The 26,450-nt window shown below is 38.4% G+C and overlaps 1 protein-coding gene across 5 annotated transcripts in view; it reads left to right on the forward strand.

The window, feature by feature from the left end:
- KATNIP (katanin interacting protein) overlaps positions 1-26,046 on the forward strand; it is a 62,536-nt gene extending 36,490 nt beyond the window's left edge. For 3 of the 5 annotated variants that reach the window (XM_086622164.1, XM_086622167.1, XM_086622166.1), the window contains exons 16-26: positions 2,826-2,889; positions 6,529-6,706; positions 9,068-9,233; positions 13,476-13,633; positions 13,970-14,034; positions 15,222-15,332; positions 17,162-17,301; positions 19,875-19,976; positions 20,628-20,788; positions 23,081-23,169; positions 24,542-26,046. In XM_086622164.1, the coding sequence (XP_086478290.1) occupies positions 2,826-2,889; positions 6,529-6,706; positions 9,068-9,233; positions 13,476-13,633; positions 13,970-14,034; positions 15,222-15,332; positions 17,162-17,301; positions 19,875-19,976; positions 20,628-20,788; positions 23,081-23,169; positions 24,542-24,597 (1,290 nt within the window). In that variant the 3' untranslated portion in view covers positions 24,598-26,046. Of the gene's footprint in view, positions 1-2,642; positions 2,694-2,825; positions 2,890-6,528; positions 6,707-9,067; positions 9,234-13,475; positions 13,634-13,969; positions 14,035-15,221; positions 15,333-17,161; positions 17,302-19,874; positions 19,977-20,627; positions 20,789-23,080; positions 23,170-24,541 lie in introns of all 5 variants that reach the window. The other 2 variants (XM_086622168.1, XM_086622169.1) reach the window with 2 other exon arrangements.
- The last annotated feature ends 404 nt before the right edge of the window (positions 26,047-26,450 follow it).

Genomic DNA, 26,450 nt, shown 5'->3' on the forward strand with positions numbered 1-26,450 from the left:
CTTGAATGAGGATATCTTTTCTAGGGGACACGCTCTTGTAAGTCTGTGAGGAGATCCAAAACTGAATCAATCAAAATTCCAGCTAGTTCTGCTAAACTGCCCCCGGTCATATACGGTTCCTAATGAGCCTTGCGCTGTTGTCAAGCCTTACTGTTCTGTCTTGTCCTCTTCTCCTGGTGGTTTAGAAGACAAAGGGAAATGTCATGACATTAGAGTTTGATCTGGCTGTTAAGATCATGAGTCAGTGACTATAACCCTTTGACTTCTCCAGTGCTAGTTAACACTGGCAGCAGTAATTTTGGTCCCATTTTTGCCTGCAATATCTTAAACTGTTGAGACACCTTATGCAGTGCAAGATTTCGTGAACATAAATTGAAGTTCACCTTTCTTTTCTTGATCACTTGTTTGTTATGAGCATTCACCAGGACCTCTTCCGTTGCAGAAGCCTAGGCCTGGACCGTCTGGTCCTTACTCAGAGTCTCTGTCTTTTATTTTGTTCTTCATCTGTGATACTCTTCATACTCCTTTTCTAACTCTGAAACATGCTGTATCAGCAATGGAACAATAAAAGCTATTGTGACTGAGCCATTGATCTCACTGTCATTCTGTATTTGTCATTCTGTCATCTTGGTACCATCAAGATTTTGTAGATGGATGCTTAAGCTATCAGAATGATACAGATCTACTAGATGATTTGTCTTCCCCAGCATAGTCATTTAGACTAGTATTGGGTTTGAACAGTCTCTACCTGTTGATCATTCACCCTTTTTTCCTGTAGCCTGTTCAATGGATGAAACTGTTTTACTGAACTTTTGAAAAGCTCTTGTAGAAGTGTCTTACTTTCTTGTCAGTATTATCCATGGTCGTCTGTCTTCCCCGTGAATTTGATGTCAACTTTCATAGCAGGTCAGACCCGTAACTAGTGCACTTGACCCAACTCTGACTGTGACCAGTAGTGGGTGCCAGGGAACATGTAAGAGTAAACAGGCAAAGGTGTTTCTCTGAAACACTCATCCAGCCCTTAGAAATTTGTCTGGCAGGGACTTTTTGACTTAACCTTTGTGTTTAGTATCCTGCCATGGATTTTTATTGCGTTAATTCATTCACTAGCTTTTTGAACCCATATGCACTTTTCCAACTCGCAGTGCTCTGTGGTGAGGTTCCAGCTTAACTCACATAGCACAAAGAACCTATTTCTCTTTGTCTCTGTGTTCATTTAATGTCCCCGGTTTTATGTTGGAATAAACTAAACAGTTATTCCCTATTCCCTTCTTCAAGCCACTCAAGGGATTTATGCCCCTCTGTTACAATCTCTTCTAAATCTCTCTTTTCCAGAATGGTTAGTACTGCTTTAGTTATTCCTCACATGGAAGGTGCTGTACAGCATGGCCAGGTGCGGGAGCATGGTAATACTTTCCACGTTTTATTACTTTTCCAATAACTCCTGTACTATGGTGGTATTTTGTTCTAGCTGTAAGGATCTAAGAACACAGGTAGGACGATGTTCACGAGCAGAATTAGTTGAAACTAGACTAGTGGAAAATTAGACCATATCTGAAAAAAAAGGATAGTGGGCACCAGTGGAATGAAGGGATCTGAGTAGCCAAGAAAGGAGGAAGAGGGAGGAAAGAGGTGATAAGGTGACTCAGCACAGATGGTTTATAGCCTGCAAGGGAGGGCATTATTCTGCATTCTATAAAACCAGTAGTTTTATGGCGTCCATGGGTTTTGATATTCAGTAGAGTTGCAAATTTTAATTCCCAGGCTGGTCTTTTAAAGTTGTTCTGAGAATAAGGCATCAGACATCAAAGACAGAATCACTGTTTTGTGAGAAAGGTATCCAGAACCAGAGGGGTTTTTTCCATCTTCTGTAGGTTATCTCTGTGTTTACTTCAGTGCACAGTTCTTGTTCCGTTTCACCTACTTAATTACCACAAGGACATTTGCTACTACATGGAGTGTATTGCAGTTTGGGAACAGACACATGTAAGATCCAGGATATCAGTGACTATACTGCAGAGATCTAATGTAACAGCTGGAGAAAAGTGTCGACAAGCCTTTTATTTTTTTTAGGTGCAATATAAGTCCATTTGGTGTATTCTGGATGACAGAAAGTCTATTTCTAATGATGAATGAAACTATAGAGAATGAGTCTGCACTTCTAATTTCCTGTTTGGCTTTTGACTACTAGTGAGGTTTGAGCTGATGTTTTTGTAGAACTACTTATAGTAATGCCACAATTTCACTCTAATCTGCTATTATTTTGTTTGGAGCCCAATACTGTATGTGTAAAGTTAGGATTGTTTTCCTCATGTGTAGCATTTTTACGTTTACCTACAGCGAATATAATTAGCCGTCATTTTATCATCAGTTGTGGTGGTGCTCTCTCAGGTCTTAACTTCCTTCCAGTCTGTTTGTCCTGCAACATATTTGCCATACGTTGCAAATACAGCATATAATCATTAGCTAATAGCAGTCTGCAGGTAAATAAGAGTAACTTAAGAATTTCAGCCTAGAGAGTCTCCCATTTAACACTCCTACATGCACTAACAAAAAAAAAAAACCCTAATAGTCTTGACTTTCTGAGGACCCATATGATCATGATCATCTACATTTTGGGGCATGTTTTCTGTTATTTGCAGGACAGCCTGTGTGGTGAGGCAAAGGGGAGACTGATAAACAAAAGGCTGGATGTAAGAAAAACAAAAACAAAAAAAAAAGGAAATAGGCAAAAAACTCCACCAAAACCCCACCACTTTATGAACAAAGTATCTGTATGTATAAATGATACACATGTTCATTGCACCTGTTGGTTAACTTTTTAGGTTCAAGAGCCAGACCCTCTCTCTGAATGTATACCCAAGGAATCAGGAATATTTACTGGAAAATGTAAGTTCTTACATTTACTTCTTGCTTAACCACCCTCCCCCCTAACATGTTATCAAGGAGGATCTGATTTGTCAGAGCTGTACAGAACTTTGTGACAGATGTCAGGTCTAGAATAAAGACGAGTAATTGAATATTTAAGGCAGAAGCTTTGTTTACTATGACATTTAGAACATTATATAGTAACAGTTGGCTTTTAATCTCAGAAAAATAACACTAGCTATTTGCCTAGTCCCTGAATGGGATTTGTAATAGCTGTGTCCATTACCCAGTAATTCGCTCCCAATCCTATGTATTTATGGAGACTGACTGAATTTCTGAGATCAGATTGACAATAGAAATCCTGCCGTGAAGCTAGACCAGAATGTTACATCCATACTTGAAGTACCTGATTCCTTTATCCTGAAAAAAACAACTCTCTGTGAGCCTTAAATTATTTTCCAGAGAGCTTCTGAATGGCCCAGAAATTTCAGTATCAGCTCCTGGTCCTTTGGCCAGCACAAGAGAAATTGGTTTCTTGGGCCTGGCATAAAGTCTTCAGCAACCTGTGCGGTGCTCTCTGAAAGTGCACACAATGCTGTGGCTTCTTCAGCTGTGATCTGTGATCTGTGACCTAGGAACTACATCTACATCTGAGGGCTTTATCTATGAGCATGTCCATGATCAGTTCATACCTGTGAACTTAAGAAGCCTTTCCCTCCTCCCATTTCTCAAGGTGGGGGAAAAAGATCCTGAGGGTGTGGTTCAGCGCTCAGCAGACGCAGTCTCTCATACTGACAAGATATTGTTAATCAACTGATGGGCTAACGTGGCTCTACCAGACAAAGAGGTCCTGATTCCTGTGACTTCTTGCAGGGAAAAAGCTGGAGAAAGCTAGTTGCATTTAAGGGAGGCTTTCCACGTCTTACGAAATGCAAAAGAAGCTCCAATTTAGTGTCTTACACAGGACAAAATTGCCATTAATTCCTACAGGGGACTATCTTTGTAAGTGACCTTGGGCAAAAGTGAAAAAGCAACTAGAAGCCACAATCTGACTTTTGCCAATGATTTCTACATACCCTGTTCTGCCTGTGTATATTGTTCCTTGTTCTCCTTATGCTGTGAGGTGGTCCCTTAGACGTGGAGTGAGAGTCCTTTTGCTGTTTTGGGAAATTACTGAGAATTGTACAAAACTTAGGATCAATACTGCCTCTTTCATCTGGGACTCCTGGTAATGAATTGTGCATGAAGTCACTGAGGATTTGTATCCTTGACCTGCTGTAGGTAGCTTTCATCACTTTCATCCTGCTGTGATGTCAAGGAGAAATAGTGCCTCAAAGTGTGATTATCACTGGTACAAAGACCAGCCAGTGGCTAGTTACTTGAAGTGTCCCTCAGGGATCGATACAATAGTCTACACTGATCAATATATATTTTTTAAAGAAATTGGATGATAGGATAAAGTGCAATCTCAGCAAGATTGTGGATGATACCAGACAGAGTGGTTGATATGCTGGAGGGCAAGGCTGTTCCTCAGAGGGACCTCAACAGGATGAAGAAATCATAATCTCATGATGTTACCTCATGTAACCTCATGTAGTTCAGGGCAAATGCAAAGGCTTGTGTGTGGGATGTAATCGATGCCACGGGACAGGCTGGGGACCACCTGGCTAAGAAAGTTGCTTTGCATTGCAGAGCCTGAAGTCCTTGTAAGACCACAAGTTGAAGAAGAGTCAGCAGTGTGGCCTTGCAGTAAAGGTGGCCAGCTGCCTCCTGGGATGTGAAAGTAAGAGTGCAGCCAGCAGGGCAGGGAATGGGATTCTTTCCCTGTATTTGACACTTGTGAGACTATATTTGGAGTACGGTGTTAAGTAAGGAGTTCACTAGGACGAGGAGAAAATAGATATCCCTGTGTGAGTCCAGTGGAGGAGGGTGACCAGGATGGTCAGGCAGCTGGTGTACCTGATGTGAGAAAAGCATGAGAGAGCTGGATTGGTTTGTTCATCCTGGAGAAGAAAAGGTGAAGGGGAGACCTTCTTGCTGTCTATAGATATCGGGAGAGCACAGAGAGGACAGATCGAGGCTGTCTCAGGGATGTACACAGGGTTTGGTTGAGAGGCAGCAGAAACAACAAGGCAGAAGACAAGAATTTCCAACTGGATTTTAGGAAATCTTTTTCACCCTGAGGACAGTCAACCACTGGAACAGAGGTTGAGAGAGGTTTTGAAATCTGCCAGCCTTCCACTGGACAAGCTCCTGATAGACTTGATCTAATGGATATGCCCTGAGCTTGGAGTCAGACTAGAGACTTCCAGAGGTCCCTTCCACCCTGCATCATTCTGAGATTCTATTTAGGGACGCTGACAGTGCAGGGTGAATGGTTGGACTCGATGATCTTGAGGGTCTCTTCCAGCCAGATGATTCTATGATTCTATGAAAGCATTAGCATGGTGATGTGAATATTAAGCCTTGCGTGGATAGCTGCTTCACCTTATCTTTCCCCTTTTGTTTGAGAACATACTCTGATTTTGCCTGAGAACTCTTGCAGGCTTGTACACCGAGCAAGTTTAGCCTTAGCAATGGCCTTGGGAGCAGCATCTGATATCAGTGTAGCCATGGCTCCCGACTTGACAGCTAATAGAACTCTTTATTTCTTAGTGTCCTTGCAAATGCTGAAGACATCTTATGCCCAAGTGAATTTATGTGTACATCAAGACTTAGTCTTGTGCAAATTGCTACAGCTATTTAGAGGTAATTGGGCTGGATGGCTTAATAGCTTTAATGCTTGTTTGTTTTACAGGGCATCGTGACTACTGGTGCTTCTTCAGGCGTTATCCTACCGGATTATTTCTGGGCTTCTGTAATGTGTGAAATGAAAGATATTTTTAATTTACAGTGATGGGTTTTTATGGAACCTGATCAGATTGGAATATTACTTGTTATATCCATATATGCTATTTATATCTTTTCAGTAAGACATGAAGCAGGTGGATCTGAAGATAAACATACAGTCTTTTGTCTGTGCAGTTTTTCTTTCCCATTTGTTTTATGGAGATGCAGGCTAATCAACATTGCTGCTTTTCACTAATGCTGTCCCATTAAAATACTTCGATGTGTCCAGTTCTGATGTGAAGATAGTAACTTAAACACCTTAGTAAACCAAATTTGGTTTTTGGTTTAACTACGAGTTGGTGTTCTCTAACAATTTATGGATTTATGATAGACTGGATTTATATGAGTCTCGATAGTCATTTAGCTGGCAAAAGATGAGCGATACATTTCAGACTAATAGGTCTTCTCTGTCTCTCCATAATCACAAAATCTGTCATGTAACTGCTTAAATGTATCCTTAAATTACTGTCAGTCTGCAATCTAGGTAGTGAGCCACTTGATAACATGCTTGATCAGGGGTTGGATGAGTGAGGAAGATACTGGTAGCCCTCTAAAGGGGTCTGACACAGATTTACAGAAGATACTATGCTATTCCATGGAGGTAGGCACGCAGGCCAGGAAGTACTCAAATACAGCGTATAAAGTTATTTAATCTAAATAAAATACACGCACTGCAAATTGTTGGGGCTTGCACACATACTTGTATTGGCTCCTTACTTCAAGCTAGAAAGTATGTATATAGATATATTATATGTATTTTCTTTTATATAGGCCTGCAACTGAATTTCACCATGACCTGGGGAGACTCTCATTACCTTGGACTGACGGGACTTGAAGTGATAGGAAAGAATGGTCACGCATTAAAAATAAGTACAGAACAGATTTCTGCTTCACCCCAAGACTTAAATGATCTTCCAGAGTATACACGAGATTCCAGAACATTAGAAAAGTAAGTAGCAAAAGAGTTGGATTGTACAGTTTTGGAGTTTATCAATTTTAGATGCATTTTACATCAAACTTTTATAGAAAACTTTTATTATGTTAACGCATGTTAATGTGAACATGATTTTCGTACCATCACAGCTCATTCTTGGATTTCACAAGCTACCAAAGAACAGCTTCTTGTAGAAACATGAATGAGATGTTTCCAAAAGAGGGTTTGAGTTAAGAGATGATAGAGTGCATGGTTGATACCTCTGCGAAGGACTTTCCAGGCAGAAACGTGGGTGTTCTGTAGCATCTGTCTATGCATATGCAGTGATATTTATGCAGGATTTCTGGGTAATTTCAAGGAAAATTTTCAAGTTAGCAAAGTGTGAGGAACGCTATTGCACAAATAGGTGCCGTTCTTTTGCAATTCTGCAGCTTATTTTTTTTCTTGCAATTTCATCAAAGTTTTATTCATTGATAAGCATACTTCCTCAAATCAACTTGTACTTCCTAAAGGGTAGCAGTATAGAAATCACAGGCTGTAGGTACGGAGAGGACTTGGTATTTGTTGTTATTGAAGCTGCATCCTGTTATTTCTGAGTCATATCTCGTTTTTAAAGGGTATTTTCAGTTGTAATCCTGTCCTCTGGCATGTTTATGGTCTTGTGAGTAAGTTTATGAATTAGGACTTCTCTTTCTTCTGTTTATGTGCTTGTACCCTGACTGTTCTTTGTAATTTCTGCTAATCCGACTAATACAGATGTCAAGCTTACTTGTATCTAATTCCTCGGTTCTTCTGCCTATTTGTATGAAAATCTCTTCTGTAGACATCAAGATCTAAGAAATCTTCCCAGGAGATCCCTGTGATGAAGAGGTTCTGGTTGTGGAGTCTCTCCAGACTCCACCATGATGGACTCAGATGCAAAGAAGTCATTTAGCTTTTCTCTTGGTGTCTTATCTTCTCTGAATGCTCCTTTTACAGCCTAGTCATTTGTTGATCCTACAGAATTTCTGGCAGTCTTTCTGCTCCTGATGTATTTGAGGAATTTTATTTATAGTACCTTTTACTTGCCAGCCTTCATGCTCTTTTTTGGCCTGTGCATACGCATTTAGCCTTCCAGAGTTTATGATCCTATCAATTTAGGGGGTTTTGATCATGAATTTTGTTGAAAGATGGCTTGTAATAACTTTCTGCCACTGAGCCAGGCTGCCTTTGATTTTCCAAGTCTTTCCTGTTTCTAATGTCTTTCTTAGTAGGTGGAATGTATTTGTTCTGTGCTTCCAGAATGATATCCTGTAATATTCTCTTTGCTGTGTGTGATGATTTTATTTTATTTTGTTGCTACTATTTTTTTTTTTTTTTAATGTGATGCTTCACTTTTGCTTAAGAACCTTTTTGGGCACAAGAAATAGGGCCTTTTTTGGGTTTTGGTATTTCCACACACATGTTGAATTTGAGTACACTACAGTGCTCTTCAACTGCAGCATTTGGAATAGGTCCAGTGTATTACTGAGGACCAAGTCAAGGGTTGTATCTTCTCTCATGGGCTCCCTAATCAGTTCCTCTGTGAAAGACTCATTATTCAAATCTTTTTCTTTAAGGAACTGCCAAGTCTGGCACTCATTCGTGCATTAAACTTTCAAATAAATAGTAAGTACGTAGGGCAGTGTACAAAAGTAATTACAGTGGGCAATCAATTCATATTCTCCCTTACTCCATCTTTGTATGCCAGATTTTGTAGAAGAATACAAAGTCAGGATCCCAGAATGAGGAAATAATGGAATTAACTTTATCTAGTCAGCCTGAGGTCTGTGCTCTTACGAAAAGACATTGTCATGCTGGTAGAAAGGTTTTTAAAATGTAAGAACGTGCCTAACTGTGCGTGGAGAAGGATGTGAACAAACTGCTGCTTCTCTCGGTTATCCAGCTGCCATCCAGCTCCTTGTTGGATTCAGTATGGTTGCATTGGCACAGTGACACACTGCAGAGTGCCAGACACACTAGTTTAGGCATGGAACTATATTAATAAGTTATATTGTGTCTGAGCCTTAGAGTTTGCCTTTGGCCATTTTGGTACAACGGTAGTTGAGCTTTCCTCTGCCTGCCCCCGTTCACACGGGGAAAATCTAAGGATTTTGCTAGTTTTCCTCAAACAGACCCATCTGAAGGAAATACTGTTTTTTCTCCCCCCACTGTCTTGAATTCAACAATTGCATTTTATTTTTGATGTTTACTGTGCTTTTTAATTGCGTACACAGAGGCACAATAAGCCCTGGAAGTGGCATCTAGAAAAAAATTAACACCCTGGTAAAGTACCTGATTTTCATGAGAAAAGCAAGCTTTTCCTTTTTTACAGCTAATGGATTTTACTCTTTGTAGGTTAATAGATGGGACTAATATCACAGTAGAGGATGACCATATGTGGCTCGTTCCCTTCTCTTTTGGAGAAGATCATCTGCTCACAATCCATTTTGATAAAAATGAAAGTATTGCAGGGCTTCGCTTTTGGAACTATAATAAATCTCCAGAGGATACCTATAGAGGGGTAAGTAAAAGAAAAGGAGCACTGCCAGCAAAAATATACAGCAGTGCATTGGAAAATTGGTACTGTGATGAATGAATATAGCTGCCTTAATGGAACACTATAAATCTTTCTAGATTGTCTGAGTCTGAATTTTGTGGCAGGTATAATGCATTTCTGTCTTCACAAACAGCAAATATTGAAAAAAAGCCAGAGGTAGTTTAAAGAAATCTTCACAGCTGATTTTTCTAAGAGACACATACAATAGCACATACTATTTTGAAGATCTATGATTCTGAAGTGGTGTCCTCTCAGTATCTGGTATTTAGGCCTACCATCTGATCCTAAGGTTCTTTATTTCCCGGAACACAGAGAATGGTAGAACAGCGGACACTTCTCCAACAGAAATTCTGTTTAGGTAGGTTACAGAAGACCAGTCAAATCAATTTTTTTTCCTTTTCCAAGAAGCAAGAAGAGTCTCTAGAACTCTAATTTAGGGAAAGTTTATTAGGGAAAGTTGACATCTTCAGTTTGACTAAAGTAGTTTAGCTAAAATTGTGTAACATACTTCCCCTCTTCTTTTTCCAAATTGCTTGTTTTATATGTTTTTTCATATTGAATTCTTGGAACTGACTGGCAATTGACACCTGTTGGAGATCGTGTTACATCTTGCCTGCACTCTGAGCTTGGCTGTCCCTCATTTCCCTGGTTTTTCTCAGAAGCTATGCATGCACTTGCAATGATAATGAAGAAATAGTTCTGTTCACTGCACAGGAAGTTTATGAATCCATTTGTTTCCAGATCTTCCCCTTCAGGTATAACTGTTGCGTTCTTGACATCCAATAGATAAGAAGAAAAATGTTGGTGTGTATTAAACTAGAGAGAGACAAGACAAAAAGAATCAGCAAACTTCAGGGAAAAAAAATCTAGAACTGAAGTTGGAGGCATGGATCCTTCATAGGGTTGGGCAAGATAGTGACAACAGTTGCAGAACTGCTTCTTTGTGTAAATTTACCTTCCAGGAATTGTTTTAATATGAACACTACATAAACAGGAAATGTTCCCTCTCCACAACAGAGCTCTGATGTCTTTTAATATCAGCGTGTGGTGGTGTTGAATGCCAAAGACTCCCAGAGGGCCAGAGCGCAAGATCTTTCATTCAAGGCACAATTTATGACTCTGTTAGAGATTTTAACGTCTGGCTTGTGATTTTGTAATACATTGCATTAACCCAACATATTTGACACATGGGAAGGTTCAGGAGCATGTTGACCTTACCATCTAAACACACCCCTGTATAACAACTAGGATTTTTTAGTAAAATATGTCACTTAATTGATACAATTCAGCTCAAAGAAAGAACTTTTCCCTAGGAGAGTGGTACCACTCTGGGACAGTATGCAATGATGGGAGACTTTCAAAACTAAATTTGACAAGGCCCACAGCAGCCTGATTTAGCTTTAAAGGCTTCTCTGCTCTTAGCAGGAGCTGTGACTGGAGACATGCAGAAGTCTCGTCCAACCTAAATCTTTCTGTGATTCTGTGTGCAAAATGCAGTATGGAGAGCTGTCCTTAAGTGGTGATGCAGAATGTTTTTCACTACTGTTGTAAACCCAAGCTTCTCCAAGGCAGAGTGGGGAAGAAAAGTTTGAACGTGAATTTTCATACCAAAGCAACTCCCTGTATATGTGTCCTAATTATTAAAGGATGGAAAGAAATAGCCAAATCCCTAAAATCTAACATGGAGTTTGGTCTTGGAGGCCAAACCAAGAAATAAATATATTTGCACAGTTTACTTTGCTAGATAGAAAAAAGGTGAGTCTGATAAAGTATGCATGCAGGTGGCATGTGAGTCCCATGGCAGTTAGTGAGTACAATTTAAAGGAGGAGTTCATACCTGCAGGCCTGTAAAAGGGTGAAATAAATTATTTGGAAGACTGAAGATGCAAGATATCTGCTGGGCCACAGGAAAGAGGCTTCAGACTGTAAACCCAGGGCATCATGACATCTGTCTCTTGAAGTATTGCTGTTCCTTCTAAGAAACAGTCCCTGGGTGTGAGATATAATGATTTGCTAGGCAGCTGTGGACTGGTGGATTCTATTCACAGCTTTAGTATGAGAGGGTAATGGCAGTGAACTGTCAAAATGAAGGCTTGTGTGCTATTTCCAGCTCTATGAAAAATTACCTTGTGAAAGCTTTGTTATGCGATTTGTAAAATGCTATGTGTGATGGTTGAGTGCCTTCTCAGATGATGAAAATTACTTAGAAATGAGGGCTGTAAAGGGCACATAAATATAAGCAGCTGCGGTATAATAGGTAAGATTTAATCTCTAAGTCTCTAGACTTCCCATTCAATTCGTGTTTCCTAAACTAGAATGTATTTCAGTGGATTTTTCACTTCCTTTCCTTAGCCTGGCAGACTAATTCAGCTGGAAGCAGAAGAGCTTCTGATATGAAAAGGATATTTCCTTTCTTTGCTCCCAAGCGTATTAAAGATGAAACCAGAAATAGTTATTTCTCCATACTTGGTACTCGTACAAACATTCCCTCCTAATTAATCTTTGTACTATTTGGAAATGAACTGAACACCTCCTCTAGTCTAGTACAATACCCAAGGTTTTCAAATCAAGAAATGTTTGTGCAAAAAAAGAAAAAAATTGTCCTGAAAATTATTTGCTTTTGGGATACTGCATGTGTAACTTACTAAAATGGTAATTGAATAAAAAATTGTTTAGAAATGGAAAAAATGTTAAAACTGTTACGAAAATCAAGTCACTGATAATATATGGGCTTTACAGAAAACTCTGAATGTTTTTAAGTTCTTCTCAGATAGACACCTGAAATAGGAATTTTAACTGTAAATATTGCATATATATTTCTAATAGAAAGCCTAATAATAAAATAAAATATTTGCACACAACACTAAGTTCACCTCAAATTATCGTATATACATCAGTCAGTATAAAATCCAAAGATTAGAAAACTGACTGCCATTACCTTTAGACTAAATTAAGTCTTTTGTTAACTAAATGAATCTATTTTAGTTCAGTCCATTAATCAGCAAGCTTTAATCATAGTGCCAGTTATAAGGCCATCTTGTTAGATTTTACCGGTATTATTCCTTCCTTAACCGGCAGTTGGTGAAAGATTCAGTGCTTGCAACTAACCTTAAGTTGTATTTAACACATTACAAGGCAAGATGCTGTAATAATTCTTGCTGCATGATTGAATTTTCTGTGACTGGGATCATGCATGCAACACCAGCTGGTGCTAAACAGGGCAGGGTGAAGGGGCCAGGACTCCTGCATCGTCTGAATAAGTATGCCTGAATTATTTAGTTTAATCTTCAGAGATTGTGTAAAACGTGCAGGCATCTGTGATGTGGACAAGGCTCAGTTCTTTCTGCCTCGTAAGGGCATCTCTTCTTTATTCATATGCCTTTAGGTGACATACAGCAGTGCTTGGTAGACGAGTTTGCATGATCCTGAAAAAGTCCAGGTGCCACCTGCCACAAAGATGAAATACAGCTGTCTATAAACACAACAGAGACAAAAAGTCTGCTTGAGAGAGAGTGCCAGGCTGTGTGATTCCTTAAATGCTAGCTTCAGCCAGAGCTGAGCAATCAGCCCGATCCAGCAGTGCCTTCAGGTGCATGATGACTCTAACTGTCTCCTCAAATCGCCTTTGTGGCATGTGCTGACTTGGAAGCCGTCTCTCCATTCTGTTGATGTGTATATGTACTGCTACAGGCTCAGGAATCTCAGAATCATTTAGGTTGGAAAAGACCTTTAAGGTCACAGAGCCCAACCATTAAGCTATCACTGCTAAGTCCACCACTAAGCCATGTCCCTAAGCACTACATCTACCTCCAGGGACGGTGACTCCACCACTTTGCTGTGCAGCCTGTTCCAGCGCTGGGCGACCCTTTCAGTGAAGAGAGGAAGCTTCAGTTTGCTGAGATATAGCAAGATGTAGTAATTACAGGATCTCTTCAATACTTTTTTTCTTTTTTACCCCAAATCCTCACCTGTCTCATCCCCCTCAATGTCAACTATGATGCTCTGAATTACACAAAATGGTTTGCAACTGGTATCTGCTGGTGTATGCTTTCTTTTCGCAAAGGATTCCTACTGTAGAGGAATGAAATAAATATAACAAAATTATTGACATTATTTCAGCCTCTGAAGTGAATGCAATTGTTTTGGATCTGTTTTGTGTAATGTCATAATATGTCATGTCTTGTTATTTACGTTATTTTAAACAAGGCTAAGGTAGTCCACGTGTTGCTAGATGGTCGCAGCATCTCCCCACCAAACGGCTTTCTGATCCGAAAGGGACCAGGCAACTGCCATTTTGACTTTGCCCAAGAAATTCTCTTTCTTGACTATCTGCAGCCCCAGCTGATTAATAAAGTACAAAGGAGGTAAAGTAGGATGTTTTTGCTATCTGAATCATACAATTTCTCTTAGTTGTTTAGTATTCTTTCATATTCTCTGTTGAAACCGATTGTATGAGGCACCTGGATGAAAATATGAAGCACTTAGAGCAAAATGTTTCATTGGGTTTTAACTAGATACTGTTAATCAGATTTTATGGAGATCAGAGGACAATCTAGTCCATAATCACAGGCGGGGCAGGAGTGGGTGTGTGCAGGTAGTGTTTGTGAAGGCTTAGTTCTTTGGGTTTGGGTTTGTTCTCTTCTTTTCTGGATGAGCCCAGGTTACATAAAGAAACTATTTTATCTTGTGTTTTTTGGCAGGACTGGTTCAAAGAGAATGGAACAAGCTAGTATGGACTATGAAGCACCGTTAATGCCATGTGGTTGTATCCTTCTCTGTCGTTCTCTTACTTGTCATATAGAATGTTTTAGAACTATATGCTACGGTTGTGAGTCCTGACCTTTTTGAATCCAACAATTTCTGGTGCTTTAAGAAATTAACAAGATACCAAGAATATGAGAAAGGCTTCCATTAAGTATGAATTAAGAATAAATAATTGGAAAGTAATATATGAATGTGTGACCTGTTTTCAGATACTCTGGTATCTTTTTCTCCTGCCTTTTATAGTCCATCCAAGCTGGAGCTAGAGGTCCATTAGCACAGTATCCAGACAGCCTATCAAAGCTAGAAGTAGTCTTTGTATTTTTGCATATCTTTGAATATTTGTCTCATATCTTTATTAAGGTTGGCCAGAACTGTGTAATATTTTTGCCATTTTTCTTAATGTTTGTGGCTTTTTAAGCTTAAGATTTCCTGGATGAGCACAGCCTTTTGTGATAATACTTACTGTCATGCTATCCAGCTGTTTGACGGCCCTTTTAAATCCATTTGGCAATTCTAACCAAGTTAGGAGGCAACGAGGTCTCAGCAGTACTACGTTACTGCTGGTGTCATGAAAATCAGTGTCCGGGTAGAGCAAAGAGAACAAATGAGTGCTCGATTAGAGAAACAGACCGCGCAGACTCCGTCGTTACATTTTCTGCCATTCAGTTTAGGGGTATATTTGCTGGCCAGTTATCACCCACATAGTTCAAAACCAGGCAAAGGCACATTCAGGAAATATAGGAAGGCAGTAAAGGCTCCAAAGAGGAGCTGTGGCATTGATAAGTTGCCATGTGCATGAAGGAAAGACACGGACTAAAAGAATTCAGTAGTTCTTCATCCGATGGAAGAACATATGTGAACATACATATATGTGAACATGTATATGTGTAAACACGTATCGACTTCTGCCTAGTTGTGCCACCTGCAGATGTTCATTTGTGTGTGTATTATCAGTGATAGAAAAAGTAGACTTCTTGTCTTAAAAGAAAATAGCTTACTCAGGCAGGTTTAAGACACAGTGAAGTCAGAAGTGAAAACCAGATGTTTTTTCACTCTTCTAAACTGCAAATAAGAGTGTCTGACATTGAGATGTGGGCTGCACAATAAATTTTGAAACTGCAGATTAAATAGTCTCTTAGGACAAAGTACCAGTATCAAAATTTTCCTTAATAGCTTTTTGCTTTTTAGTTATTTTCCAGTTTCAGCTTCTGACAAGCTGGGGTGATCCATACTACATTGGTTTGAATGGACTTGAGTTGTTCAATGAACATGGAGAGCAAATCTTACTAACTGAAAACAGTATCCTTCTACAGATCAAGCACCTCTATTCCTTTCACATACACAGTTTGCTCCCTGGCAAATTATCATATGGCATCACTTGCTGCTTCTTCCAAATTGCCAGTTTATCTCATGTGATTACTCTGCTTGCATTTCTCTATATTTGCATGATGATACTTGCTTCCATATGGTTTAATGTACTCTATATACTTTCAGAACATTTCTTCTCTGAATAGGATGCACCAGCAAAGCAGGACAAGGTTAGAGAAGGGAAGGCTTAAGAAGGATATGGTATTTTTTGCTATCAATGTTTATTTTTTCTGTGGTATGGAAGGACCTGAAAGTTTGATGAGCTATAAATTTGTAAGAAAAGGTTAAGCACAGTTCTTTGTTGTGGAATCTTTCATTGTGCCACAAGAAAGAAATTTTTTATAACTCTTGTTCTGGAGCTTTAGGCCATTCTAGACACTTGATCCAGTTGTGAAGATAAGGGCTGAGACTTTGAATTTGATTCAGTGTTCCCTGGGTAACCAACAGAGGGAATGAAGGACATGTTGGAAAGATTCATAGACATCAAGGTTACACTTTAATGCTCTGTATCAGCTAAAGTCTCTCAAGAGCTGAAAGCTTCATACCCCAACATATAATTCATGTAGTTCAGTCACATGGAAGAAACAATTTCTTAGCCAACTAGAAAGGATAAAAAGCATGGATGCTGCATGAATTGTATGTCTCTAAGGATCCTCATTGCCTAATAAATAGAGGATACAATGAAAAAGGTAATAAGGGCTTTTTCCTGAGTGCTTTTTTCATTTGTATCTTGTATGATACATGATGAACTTGAAACATCTGTGATGGGGAAGAAGCATTTTGAAATTGAAAAGTGGTGCCAAATTGTTTTTAATCCATATGTCTTTACAGTGCAATACAATGCCAGGTAAAGAGACCTCGGCTCGCTTTGAATCATCGCCCGTTTCCGCCTGTGCAGTGGGGTTGCTTGGATATATTAGGATCCCAGAAAGAGCCTATTTGTCTTAGTGCAGTACTAAATGTGATAATTCTGTCCTGAGTCTGGAGCAAGCTTTTCTTGAACAGTTGAGGCATTGCTGTGTTATTCCTTAAATTTTCTATAAATACTAAGACTCAGGCATTTTAGAAAGCAGGACAAGGGGAAATTAATGTCCCTCAAACTGGATTGCTAGGGATTTATAATTCTGAGGACAGTGCCATCCATCCACATTTCTTTGCATGTCTTTAACATGCAGATGTTTTTAACATAAATGTTCTTTTGCAGAGAAGATCTGGTTACCTAGAAAGCCTGTTCAAGTTTTAATCTTTCCCTCTCAAAGAACTGAAAGAAGGTCTTATTAGACAGTTACTGATTTTTATCACAAACCTTGAGGAACTCAAGCAAAACCCTGTCTGACTGATGGCTACCTCCTGCAAGGACACTTTTCTTAAGATATGTTTCATATGAGGCGTTTTCTTAAGTTCATACTAAAAAAATGGGACTTTGTCACAAAAAAGCTGGGAAGTGCCTATTCTTCATAAGGGAACTTTGTCAATGAAGTCCTAAATACATATTTGAAAATAAATTAAATGCAGCTAGTTATTTTATTCCTACTTTAAAAATAATTTTGAATTCCAGAATCTATAAGGGTTGTCCTGCTTTTAAAAATGTGCCCTCAAGTTCCTCAGCCTACCTATGTGAAGTACTCGGAGTATTTTTAAGTTTTACTGCTGTAGTGGCAAATACTTGCTCATGGAATCTGGAAGAGCAAGCATGAACTTTTGAATATGGTGTTACTGAAATATACTTTTTGGTTATTTATGCTTAAAGTTTTTTTCAGATATTGCTGCTTTTCCAGACAGCGTCAACATTTTAGAAGATGTATCTGGAGACATCCGAACTCCAGACAAACTAATTGACAGAGTAAACGACACAACTGATGGCAGACACATGTGGCTTGCACCAGTTCTTCCTGGTTTGGTACATTTTCCTTTTTCGTTCCATTTTAGTGATGTAGCTAGAAGCATAAAGGAAAGGGGAAGCACACATAATTTTTAGGTAAATTTGATATTAGTAAATGATGCTAAATCACTGCCTTTTAGAAGAAGTTCTTTCTATTCCAGTTTCTCTTCACTGCACAGATAGCTGCAGTATAGATTTCCCAGGTTTCTAATTTCCTTCTGTCTCCATGGTGCAACAGCAGAAGAATTTCCAAGGCCAGCACAGACGTTTTTTCAGTTACTGTGATGAAGATATGACAAAAGAGTTTAATACGCGTGTTTTGGGCAAAAAACAGCTTTCAAATGGGAGCGGACTGGGATCTTAAATTTGTTTTTACAAAAAGCAGTGAATGTTCCAGCAGTGAGAATTTTTTTGATCTCGTTATCTGTGTTGAATTCAAATTCATAAATGAGAGACGGCAGTATTTCATGTCCTAAGGCCCCAAGTGATTCAGCCCTTCTAGAAGCCCCATGTTCAAATTTGTGGCATCAACTATCTAAATAGGAAAAATAGATAAACTTAGGTGAGTTCTGACTTTGTTTTGGGAGAGAACATTTTTTATGGGCCTGTTATGGACATCATCAAGAAGTATTTATTTCTTAGAAGAGGATGGATTTCAAAAGTAACAAAATGTAAACCTGACGTGTGATATGTTGTAGCTTACTTTGTTGGAAAAATCCTTACTCCATATGTTACAGTTATTAATTAGAAGATTAAAAACAAATAAGTCAATTTTGAGAATACTTCATATATCCTTATATGTTGTAATGCAGTGGGTATAATTAAAGTAAAGCTTTTAAGTATACTTGGGAATACTGGCCTGTGTAATGCTTGAGGCTCCTACTGTGTAGATCCTACATCTTGAATCCTAGTAATTAATTTGATGGGATGCTCAGATATCCATTATAACATTGTAAATGATTGATTTGACAACCATCTGAGTTTGCTCATGTCCTTATAAAAGACATGCTTGGAGAGGCTATTTCATTGCTGCTATTCCTTGCAGGGAGGTTGGACTAGATGACCTTTGAAGGTCCCTTCCAGCCCTAACCATTCTATGATTCTATGATTTTGGCAAAAGGAAAATAACAGTACTTGGAGTTCTAGCACAGGTGCATACAGATTTTGTGTTGTTATGTCTGATATTATGTTGTTTTATAGAATAACATAAGATATCAGTATTAAAAGGGTAAATTGATAAAGTGTGATGTGCAGGAGGGAAGAGTAAGCAATTTAATGGCGCTTTCTGTCCTTAACTGCAGCAAATTACACCTTTTCAAGACCCACACAGTACTTCTCTCCTCCATCTTCCATGGTATGGTTGTGCAGCCAGGAAGTGCAAATGGATTAAGCCATCAGCCTAGTCTTGAGCATCCCCTGTAGCTGGGATGCTGAACCAAAGCTTGTGTGTACTTACATCCTCATCGCTAGGCTGCTTTGAAACATGCCAGTTGCCTAGAAAGCTGAATTAACTCCTTGCTATGTTGGAAGGTTCGAAAGCTTTAAGGAAATTTTATATAATAGCCTTTCTTTTCCTTTCTCATTCTAAAAGTGGTTTTGCCTTTTGCGAATTTATTACTAATGTAAGTACAATTTGAATTCATTGTTCCCCTGTTACTGATTCTCATTTTGTTTATTTGTTTGAATGTATTTTCCATCAAGTTTATCATTTGCTGTGAGATTAACAATTGCTATTGGAGACTATGCCCAAATTGTCTTCTGGAAAATCACAGATATGAACATTTCTATTGATCACATTTGCCTTTCTTTCTTCAGTAAAAAAAAATGCATAATGATTTAATACAACTAATGATATCTTCTCCAGTGCAGCAAAGGATTAAAAATTCACAGGATGCTAGAGATGAAGCTTAAAATATGTTGGCCCAAAGCTGATATAATAGCTTGTGAAAAGAATAGCATAGAATTAACTGTAACAGGCAAGATTGGTTTCCTGCAGCCTAATCTTTGTTCTTAACATCTTGACATTAATGGCACTGAAAGTAAAATGAACAATACCTCAAGCAATAATTGTTTAGCAAGCATCTGGAGAACTGTCTCTACATTGCTATTAGTGTACCTCACACAAAAATTGCAAAATTTCTGCAAGACCTTACAAAGTCAGGGAATATAGGAGAAAATCTGGTCTTGCAAGTAGTAAGGTGGATTCCATTCATATTTGGTGGAATGGAATGGAATGGAATGGACACCAGCTTGTCTTATCCTGAAGCACGTGTCTGTATTTGGTTGATGAAACACTCATTAAAAGTGTTTCTTTACTCCTCCTCCAGTTGACTACCAGTCCAGGATGACAAGCTCAGGTGTAGATGGTATCTTCTGATGAGTTACACTGCATTTGAGATTGCAGCTCTGGGGTAGAGACAACATCTGTGAATTATCAATAGAGGTGATAGCTGAACTGAAATCTTTAGCATCAGTTATCTGGCCTTTGCTATATCTCTTTAAATACAGACCTTTTTTTATGGAATATGCATGAGAATTTCATTTCTCTGGGGAATTTGTGCTGTTGAATATAAATTAATGCTTTTTTACAGGTGAATAGGGTATATGTCATTTTTGATGTACCTACTACTGTGTCAATGATCAAGTTATGGAATTATGCCAAAACGCCTCAGAGAGGTGTGAAAGAATTTGGTGTAAGTAATTTTTGTATGCATTTTATATGTTCTGGTGAGTCAGCTTGCTTGATTTCTGTACTTATTTTCACAGTTTACTGAAGTGTGATTCCATATAATCTCAAAGGATGGGATTCATCTCATTTAACTCTGCATTTACTATTAAAATGACTAATCTGTGCCAGTCATCTGTCCTCCCTTTCTTGTCTGGGAAAGAATACTTTATCTGATTTTTTTCTCAGATAATTGTCCTGAGATAAGATAATGCTTCCCTTTTTCCACTGACTATAGAGCAGGCCTGGAAGACTAGTTTAAACTACAAGCCCAAGTTTTAGATAGCTGAAGTGAAGTGAGATTCATTAATTCCTAGATTTAAGAGTGATTCACTCCAGTTAATAGAATGGCAATTATGTAAAACATGAAATACATTTTTAATTATCTACTTGAAAGCTGCATTAGAAACATCAGTGAGAAGACAAAAACTTGGAAAAAAAATGTCAAAACCCAGCAGTGAATAGAGAGAAATGGAAGTTTTAAGGAACAAAAGCTCAACTAATGACCAGAGTTGTGAAACAAATAGGCAAAATGATTTCTAGTTAATTGCTAGAGACAATTGCTGAAAGCAATTCCTGATTTCTCCGTTTTGTTTGTTTGTTTCTTAAATATCTGTAGCTTCTGGTGGATGACTTGCTTGTGTACAATGGGATTCTGGATATGGTGAACCATGTAGTATCAGGCATCCTACCAACCTGTGATCCAGTGGTCCGGTATCATACCATTCTCTTTACAGATGATGAGAAGATTTGCCATCAGGAGAAGAGAACTGTTATTAGGTATGTGAGTAGATCTTGACTGGAAGGAAGAACCTTGTTTTCAAAAAATGTTTTTATGTGACTAATATCAGCAATATGTATATTGCTATAGAAAATTCCCCTCCAAAGCATACTCAACTTCATGGGAAATAACCAATAATAATAATAACTTACAATAATAATAACCAGTAATAGTAATAACTTAATGGGAAATAACCAATAGGTTTTTAGATACTAGGACCGAATTACTGGCTTTATTTCTTAGCATTTTTTAGCTCTTACTGGAGTTCATGATTCCTATTTACATACATTTTCATGAAAGCCTATAGGAATAAACACAAAAGAAAGAAGTTAGGCTTCCTTAGAGAAGAAGTTATAAATCCTAATGATATTACATGGAGAATAAAATAAATAAAAAGTTAACGAAAAGACCAAACATCAAAAGTAAAGAAAAGAAAGTCCTCTTATTTGGCACAAATGCTAATTAAGAAACTGAAATTCTACTGTTTTATAAACATTCTAAAATAACAAACTTCTCAAATGAGAAATGAATTGCATTCAGAGGAATGACACTTTGAAACCACTAAGTTGGCAATCTCACAGAAAAGATGAAAAATGCACTTATATTTAGAAGGTCAGGATTGATAGGGTCTAAAAAGCAGTCCCTAGCAAGCAAAATAAAGATTGAAAGAATAATTTATTTTAAATGGGATTGAAAAGTGAAAAAATCGAAAGCTTATAGAAATAAGCACTTTCTTATACATTGCTCACTAACAAATAGAATGTCTTCCACATATATCACTAGGAAAAAAGACGACAGTTTTGCATTCAGAAATGACACGACTCGTTCAGAAGAATATTCAAATATTTAGAAATAAGTGCAAGGAACGTAAGTTTTCCTGATTAAGAATAGAAGTTCTCATTTGCCCACTGGGTTTGTTTTCCTGTGGTTCTCTAAAGCATCGGCTGTTGGCCACTGGTACCGTCAGATGCTGAAATAAGTTATTCTTGTTTGGGGGTGTTGTGTTAGACTCGTGTTCTTGTACAAGTGACTGTGTTGTCACGGTAAAATTTGAAGGTAAACAATTTTTCAAGTGAAAAAGTTACTGAAATGAAAATGTCTGGAGGAAATGCAAGTTTTGAGAAAATTTTTAGTGGGATATAGAAAGGAGGAGGAGAAATGAAGCTATACTTTATTCAGGTTAACGCCTTTCTATGAGTAAAGTTATTTTATTGGAAGCAGAGAAACACCAGCTGTAATCATAGATCTTTTTCATGTAACTCGCTTTGCACATGTTCATAAGACATATATTGTTTGATTTAGTTTCAAGAGGGGTGTACTTTTTGGGTCATGCAAACTGCATGATCTGTTTTCCAGCCAAGAACATGCTGAGTTTCTTCTCTTCGAGACTTCTTGTGCTGGAGCTTTCTTGATCTTTCTTCTTAGCCTGTTTTGCAATCTTCTGTTCCCTTTTTCCACCTACTACCCAACTAAAATACAGGGTGCTTCAGCAATAGAAGACAAATCCCTTGCTGCATGCTGGATAATATCCCTTCATTTAAAAAACACTCTTGAGCTTTTATATATTGTTACTGGTGATTCTGGCCTATTCTTTCACATGTCACCGTTCAGTATTTTATGAACCCTGAACTTGAGTCTGATGTTATTGTCAATATCCTAAGTTCTGATTTACCTCAGGATCGGTTCCCCTGTTTCACTCTGGCAGTTTGAGACACGTTACATTTTCCTTCAAAAATAGAAACCTGTTTTGTGCAGTATTTGTAGAGAAAAGAAAAATACACTTTTTTTTTTTTTCCAAAGGCCTGGATGTTTTGGTTTTGTCTGTGTGAAAGGGAGATGTTATTAGTGATATTTTCTTTAATGTCACAGTAAATGAATTTTGTTTAGTTCAGGAAATTTTCGAATAATTCTGTGTCAACATTACAAAACAGTGTTAAGTTCTATATAAGGATTTTTATACCCTCTTTGCTCATTACTGATTTAAAATCTCACTTTGGTTAATGTGGCTCAAGCTGTGTAGGGAGGCAAGAAAATTGTAGAGTGAATACGATATTTATATTTGAATGTGTGCCTGAATGAGTGCCACTAATTAAAACTGGCAAGAAATCCTTCAGGTGGATGCAGACAGGATGCCTTTCCTTTCTAGATAGTCTCATATAAAGTGGCTGTGCTTCATCGCTTCGTTTAGCCTCCAGGACCTAAATAACTTACTTGGTAACCTTATCCACGACTCTCATAACTTCTCTCAATGTTGATTATTTTGGCTATTGTACTGATTTTAATCTTTTCAGCAATCATGTGGGAGATCAGGATGTACGAATGATGAATGAAAATGAGATTGTCTCAAACAGCAAAAAGAAGCAGGCTGTGGCTGATCCAGGTGAGTTCTGTCATCTACAGTTTTCTTCTGCCCACTTCCTGCTGAGACGTTATGGATAATCAATATTGTCACAGACCTAAAGTTGGAAAAGTGGGGAGACTTACACCTCTGTTATATATTTAGCTCTACTTTTTCTACTGTAGGAAGGCAAACCAGGAATGTCATACTCTGATGGATTTTTATTCTATATCTAAATCTGAAAGTGAATGATATAAACCAAAGCTGTACGTGGCATGTGGTCATAGCTTATACCAACTCGTACCCAGAAGTCCTTAAGAAAGAAACTGACTGAAGATAAACTGAAAACTGGTATCGATTGTACAGGTTCACAGGTAGCTTTTGGAAAACAGGCTCATTGCATCCCCACTGGCCTTTTAAGCAGCTTTAGAGATGATGCATATGTGTCTCAGAAATAGCTGCTTGTTGCTCCTCAAGCAAATCCAAAATCACAGTAAGTGTAACAAGGGGGAAAACATGTTGACTTTATTCCTCCCACTGTCTTTCTGGTTGGTCTTTTCTCTTATGAAGTGATAATTAAAAAGACAACCTCTTTTTTTCCCCAAGGAGAAAGTGTAGATTGTATTTATAGTCTAAAGAGCCCTAGTCATTTATTGTAAATTACTCAGAATAGCTCCCTAAATACATTACAAATTCTTAGCCAAGCTGGTATATTCATGATTGGTTTTCTCTCCTGAGCATGACACTTTCTCCAATTAGTTTCTCTAGAAAGTCTTACAGAAATTATTTGATGGCTTTTAATAACAGTTCTGTAGGAGAAGGATTTGAAATGCTATTGCCTGTACAAATGCAACTTCGAAGTTATTAGTATAGTAGTACTAGCTGTGTCAAAAGTATTTTGAACATCTCTCTGCCTGTTTTATTGACATCCTGGTTTCCAGCGCAGACATACCCTATGTCCAGTAAAGACTAGCTGTCATTGCTGTGGCCATCGCATCTATTGTCCAAGCATTAAGGACACAGAATGCCTGCGAAGTCATCAGTCAAGCATTGCCTATGGCCATCTGCCCAGCGTGTCCTCTGTAGTACTTACTGGTGTCAGTAGTAGTAGTTGATAACATAGATTTGTAGAAGGATTTGGGTTGGAGGAGACTTCAGGGGGTCCCCTCCTGAGGGAGGGTCCAACCCCCTACTCATAACAGTGTCAACATTGAATTTAGACCAGATTCCATAGGAAAGCAATTCCATGGGACTGTGAAAAAATTATCAGTGTAAGAAACATTGCTGAGAAGAGTAGCTTAGCTTTTGTTCTGGGATGGAAAGAGAAATGGGCATGTTTCTTCCTCATTTTAGTCTGTGGCTTCACTGTTAATACAGATACAGTCTTAAAACAGCACTCAATTTTCCTTAACAGCTTTGCGTCCAAAAACCTGCATGTGTGAAAAGGGACTGCAGAGGAGAAAAAGATAACAAGAGATTGTGATTGGAAAGTCCTGAATACCCCCAGCCCAAAATACCTGCAATCTCGCTCTTCAAGATGTGTATCATCTAAATGGAAGATTTTCCATGTCTGCTGCTTCTCAACCGCCTTCTGTCTTACGAGAGGAAGTTTTATTCACTACAGGAAATTTTCTTCAGTAATGAAATTTAAAGCACGAATTCAATTTTCTTTTTTTTTTTTTTTTTTTTAAATTGTCATTATCTGTCTGATTTCCGCCCCCCCTCTCTTAATTGAAAATCCAGGGAGGAAGGAACATAAAGGACCAAGCGAGAACCTTATCACTAACTGACAACTGTTCCTGCCAGGTACCAGGGACTTGAGTGAAGCAGGATGGTCATAACAAGAGGCTTTCAGAGTATTTCTCAAGCTTTAATTCCTAAATCCTAGCTGGATGATCACAAAGCTCCTTACCATAAGGAAATATCTGCTTTGTTTCTGCTGCCTGTAAATAGTTCTTTGGGAAATGCACTTACTAGAGGAAATATTCTTTACCTCGCTGTTTCTGGGCTGCCGCTGTATGTTTTGATGCCATGGTGCTCTCTAGGGGCTTTCTGACATCTGGAGAGATCCCACTGGGTATGGAGAAGTGTGATGAATGCTTTTAGAAAATGGAGATCAGGAAGTGAGTTTATCAAGGTTTAATATGTAAGTTTCAGCTGCCACTTCTCTCCTCTTTTGCAATGAAATAATGATTTCTTTCATTATTTTACTCCCATGAGAAAAGCAAAATAGGTGTTTTGTGTGAAGTGCCGTTGGCAGGCCTCTGCTCATGCTTCAGAGTCCTCCTGCTACAGAGCAGTGCTCTTTTCTGCTGTTTTGCCTCCATTTGGTTGTGTGAACACGGCCGTACCTCTGTGCTGCACCAACCAGATCCATCGCCAGCAGCGTATCATCACTGCTCAGAAACGGTAAATGCATTTTAACTACAAGAAAGTAAGGAGCAAACTGCATTTTCAAACACAAAATACTCTGCATATGTAGTCGTTTAAACAAAAACTCTAACCAAATATTTATGCTGCGGGATTTGTAGCTATGCAAATGTGCTTTTCACTGAAAAATTGTCAGTGGTGACAACTTGAAAATCTCTTCCATAGAAGACTCTTTCTTTATCGTTTAGAACTTGCTCATTGTTGCCAGAGAGAACTGAACGCTCTGAAGTCAGTGTATGCTTTTAGACATGAAACAGAGAGATGCTATTGCAGCTCCTGATACAGAATTAAAATGTGCTGCTTCCCTTTCTGTACTAAGTCAGGAGTGCAATGTCTTGTATATTTGCTTGTAAAAAGCACACTGCGTAGCTGTCGTTGGCTCAACTGAAAGACTCAAAGTAGCAATGCATTTCCCAGATTTCTGTGTATTGATGTAGCAACAAAATGTATTTTGTACTAAATACAGAACACTTTAATTCCAAATGTGAAATAGTGTACGTGAGTACATTGTACTTTGTTTAAAGGCTCTGCCCAAACTACATTGACAAAAGAACCCTTCTGTTGTTCTGAGAGCTGTCTTCCCTTGTGTGTTTACCAGTGTAGCTCTACCAAGGACTAGGTTTTAATTTTTGCTCCAAATCAGATGACCATTGCATGCAACTCAAAATGAGAAAGAGAATAAGCTGAAAGGAGGGCTATTGGCAGGACTAAGAACAGGTTTAAATCTATGTGTTTGGAAGAGAAGAGGCTGCTACAAGATTTTTAAGACTTAAGGCACAATCACAGATTTGTCATATAGGCAATCTCCAGATGAGATGAGGCCTGTCGCATTGTCTGTTCTTCTAAGAAAATTGCATTGAATGTGAAGAGAAATGAAACTTGTCGTGTTTCCT

This window comes from Tauraco erythrolophus, chromosome 17, assembly GCF_009769465.1.
Source record: "Tauraco erythrolophus isolate bTauEry1 chromosome 17, bTauEry1.pri, whole genome shotgun sequence".
In the NCBI taxonomy this organism is placed as follows: Eukaryota; Metazoa; Chordata; class Aves; order Musophagiformes; family Musophagidae; genus Tauraco; species Tauraco erythrolophus.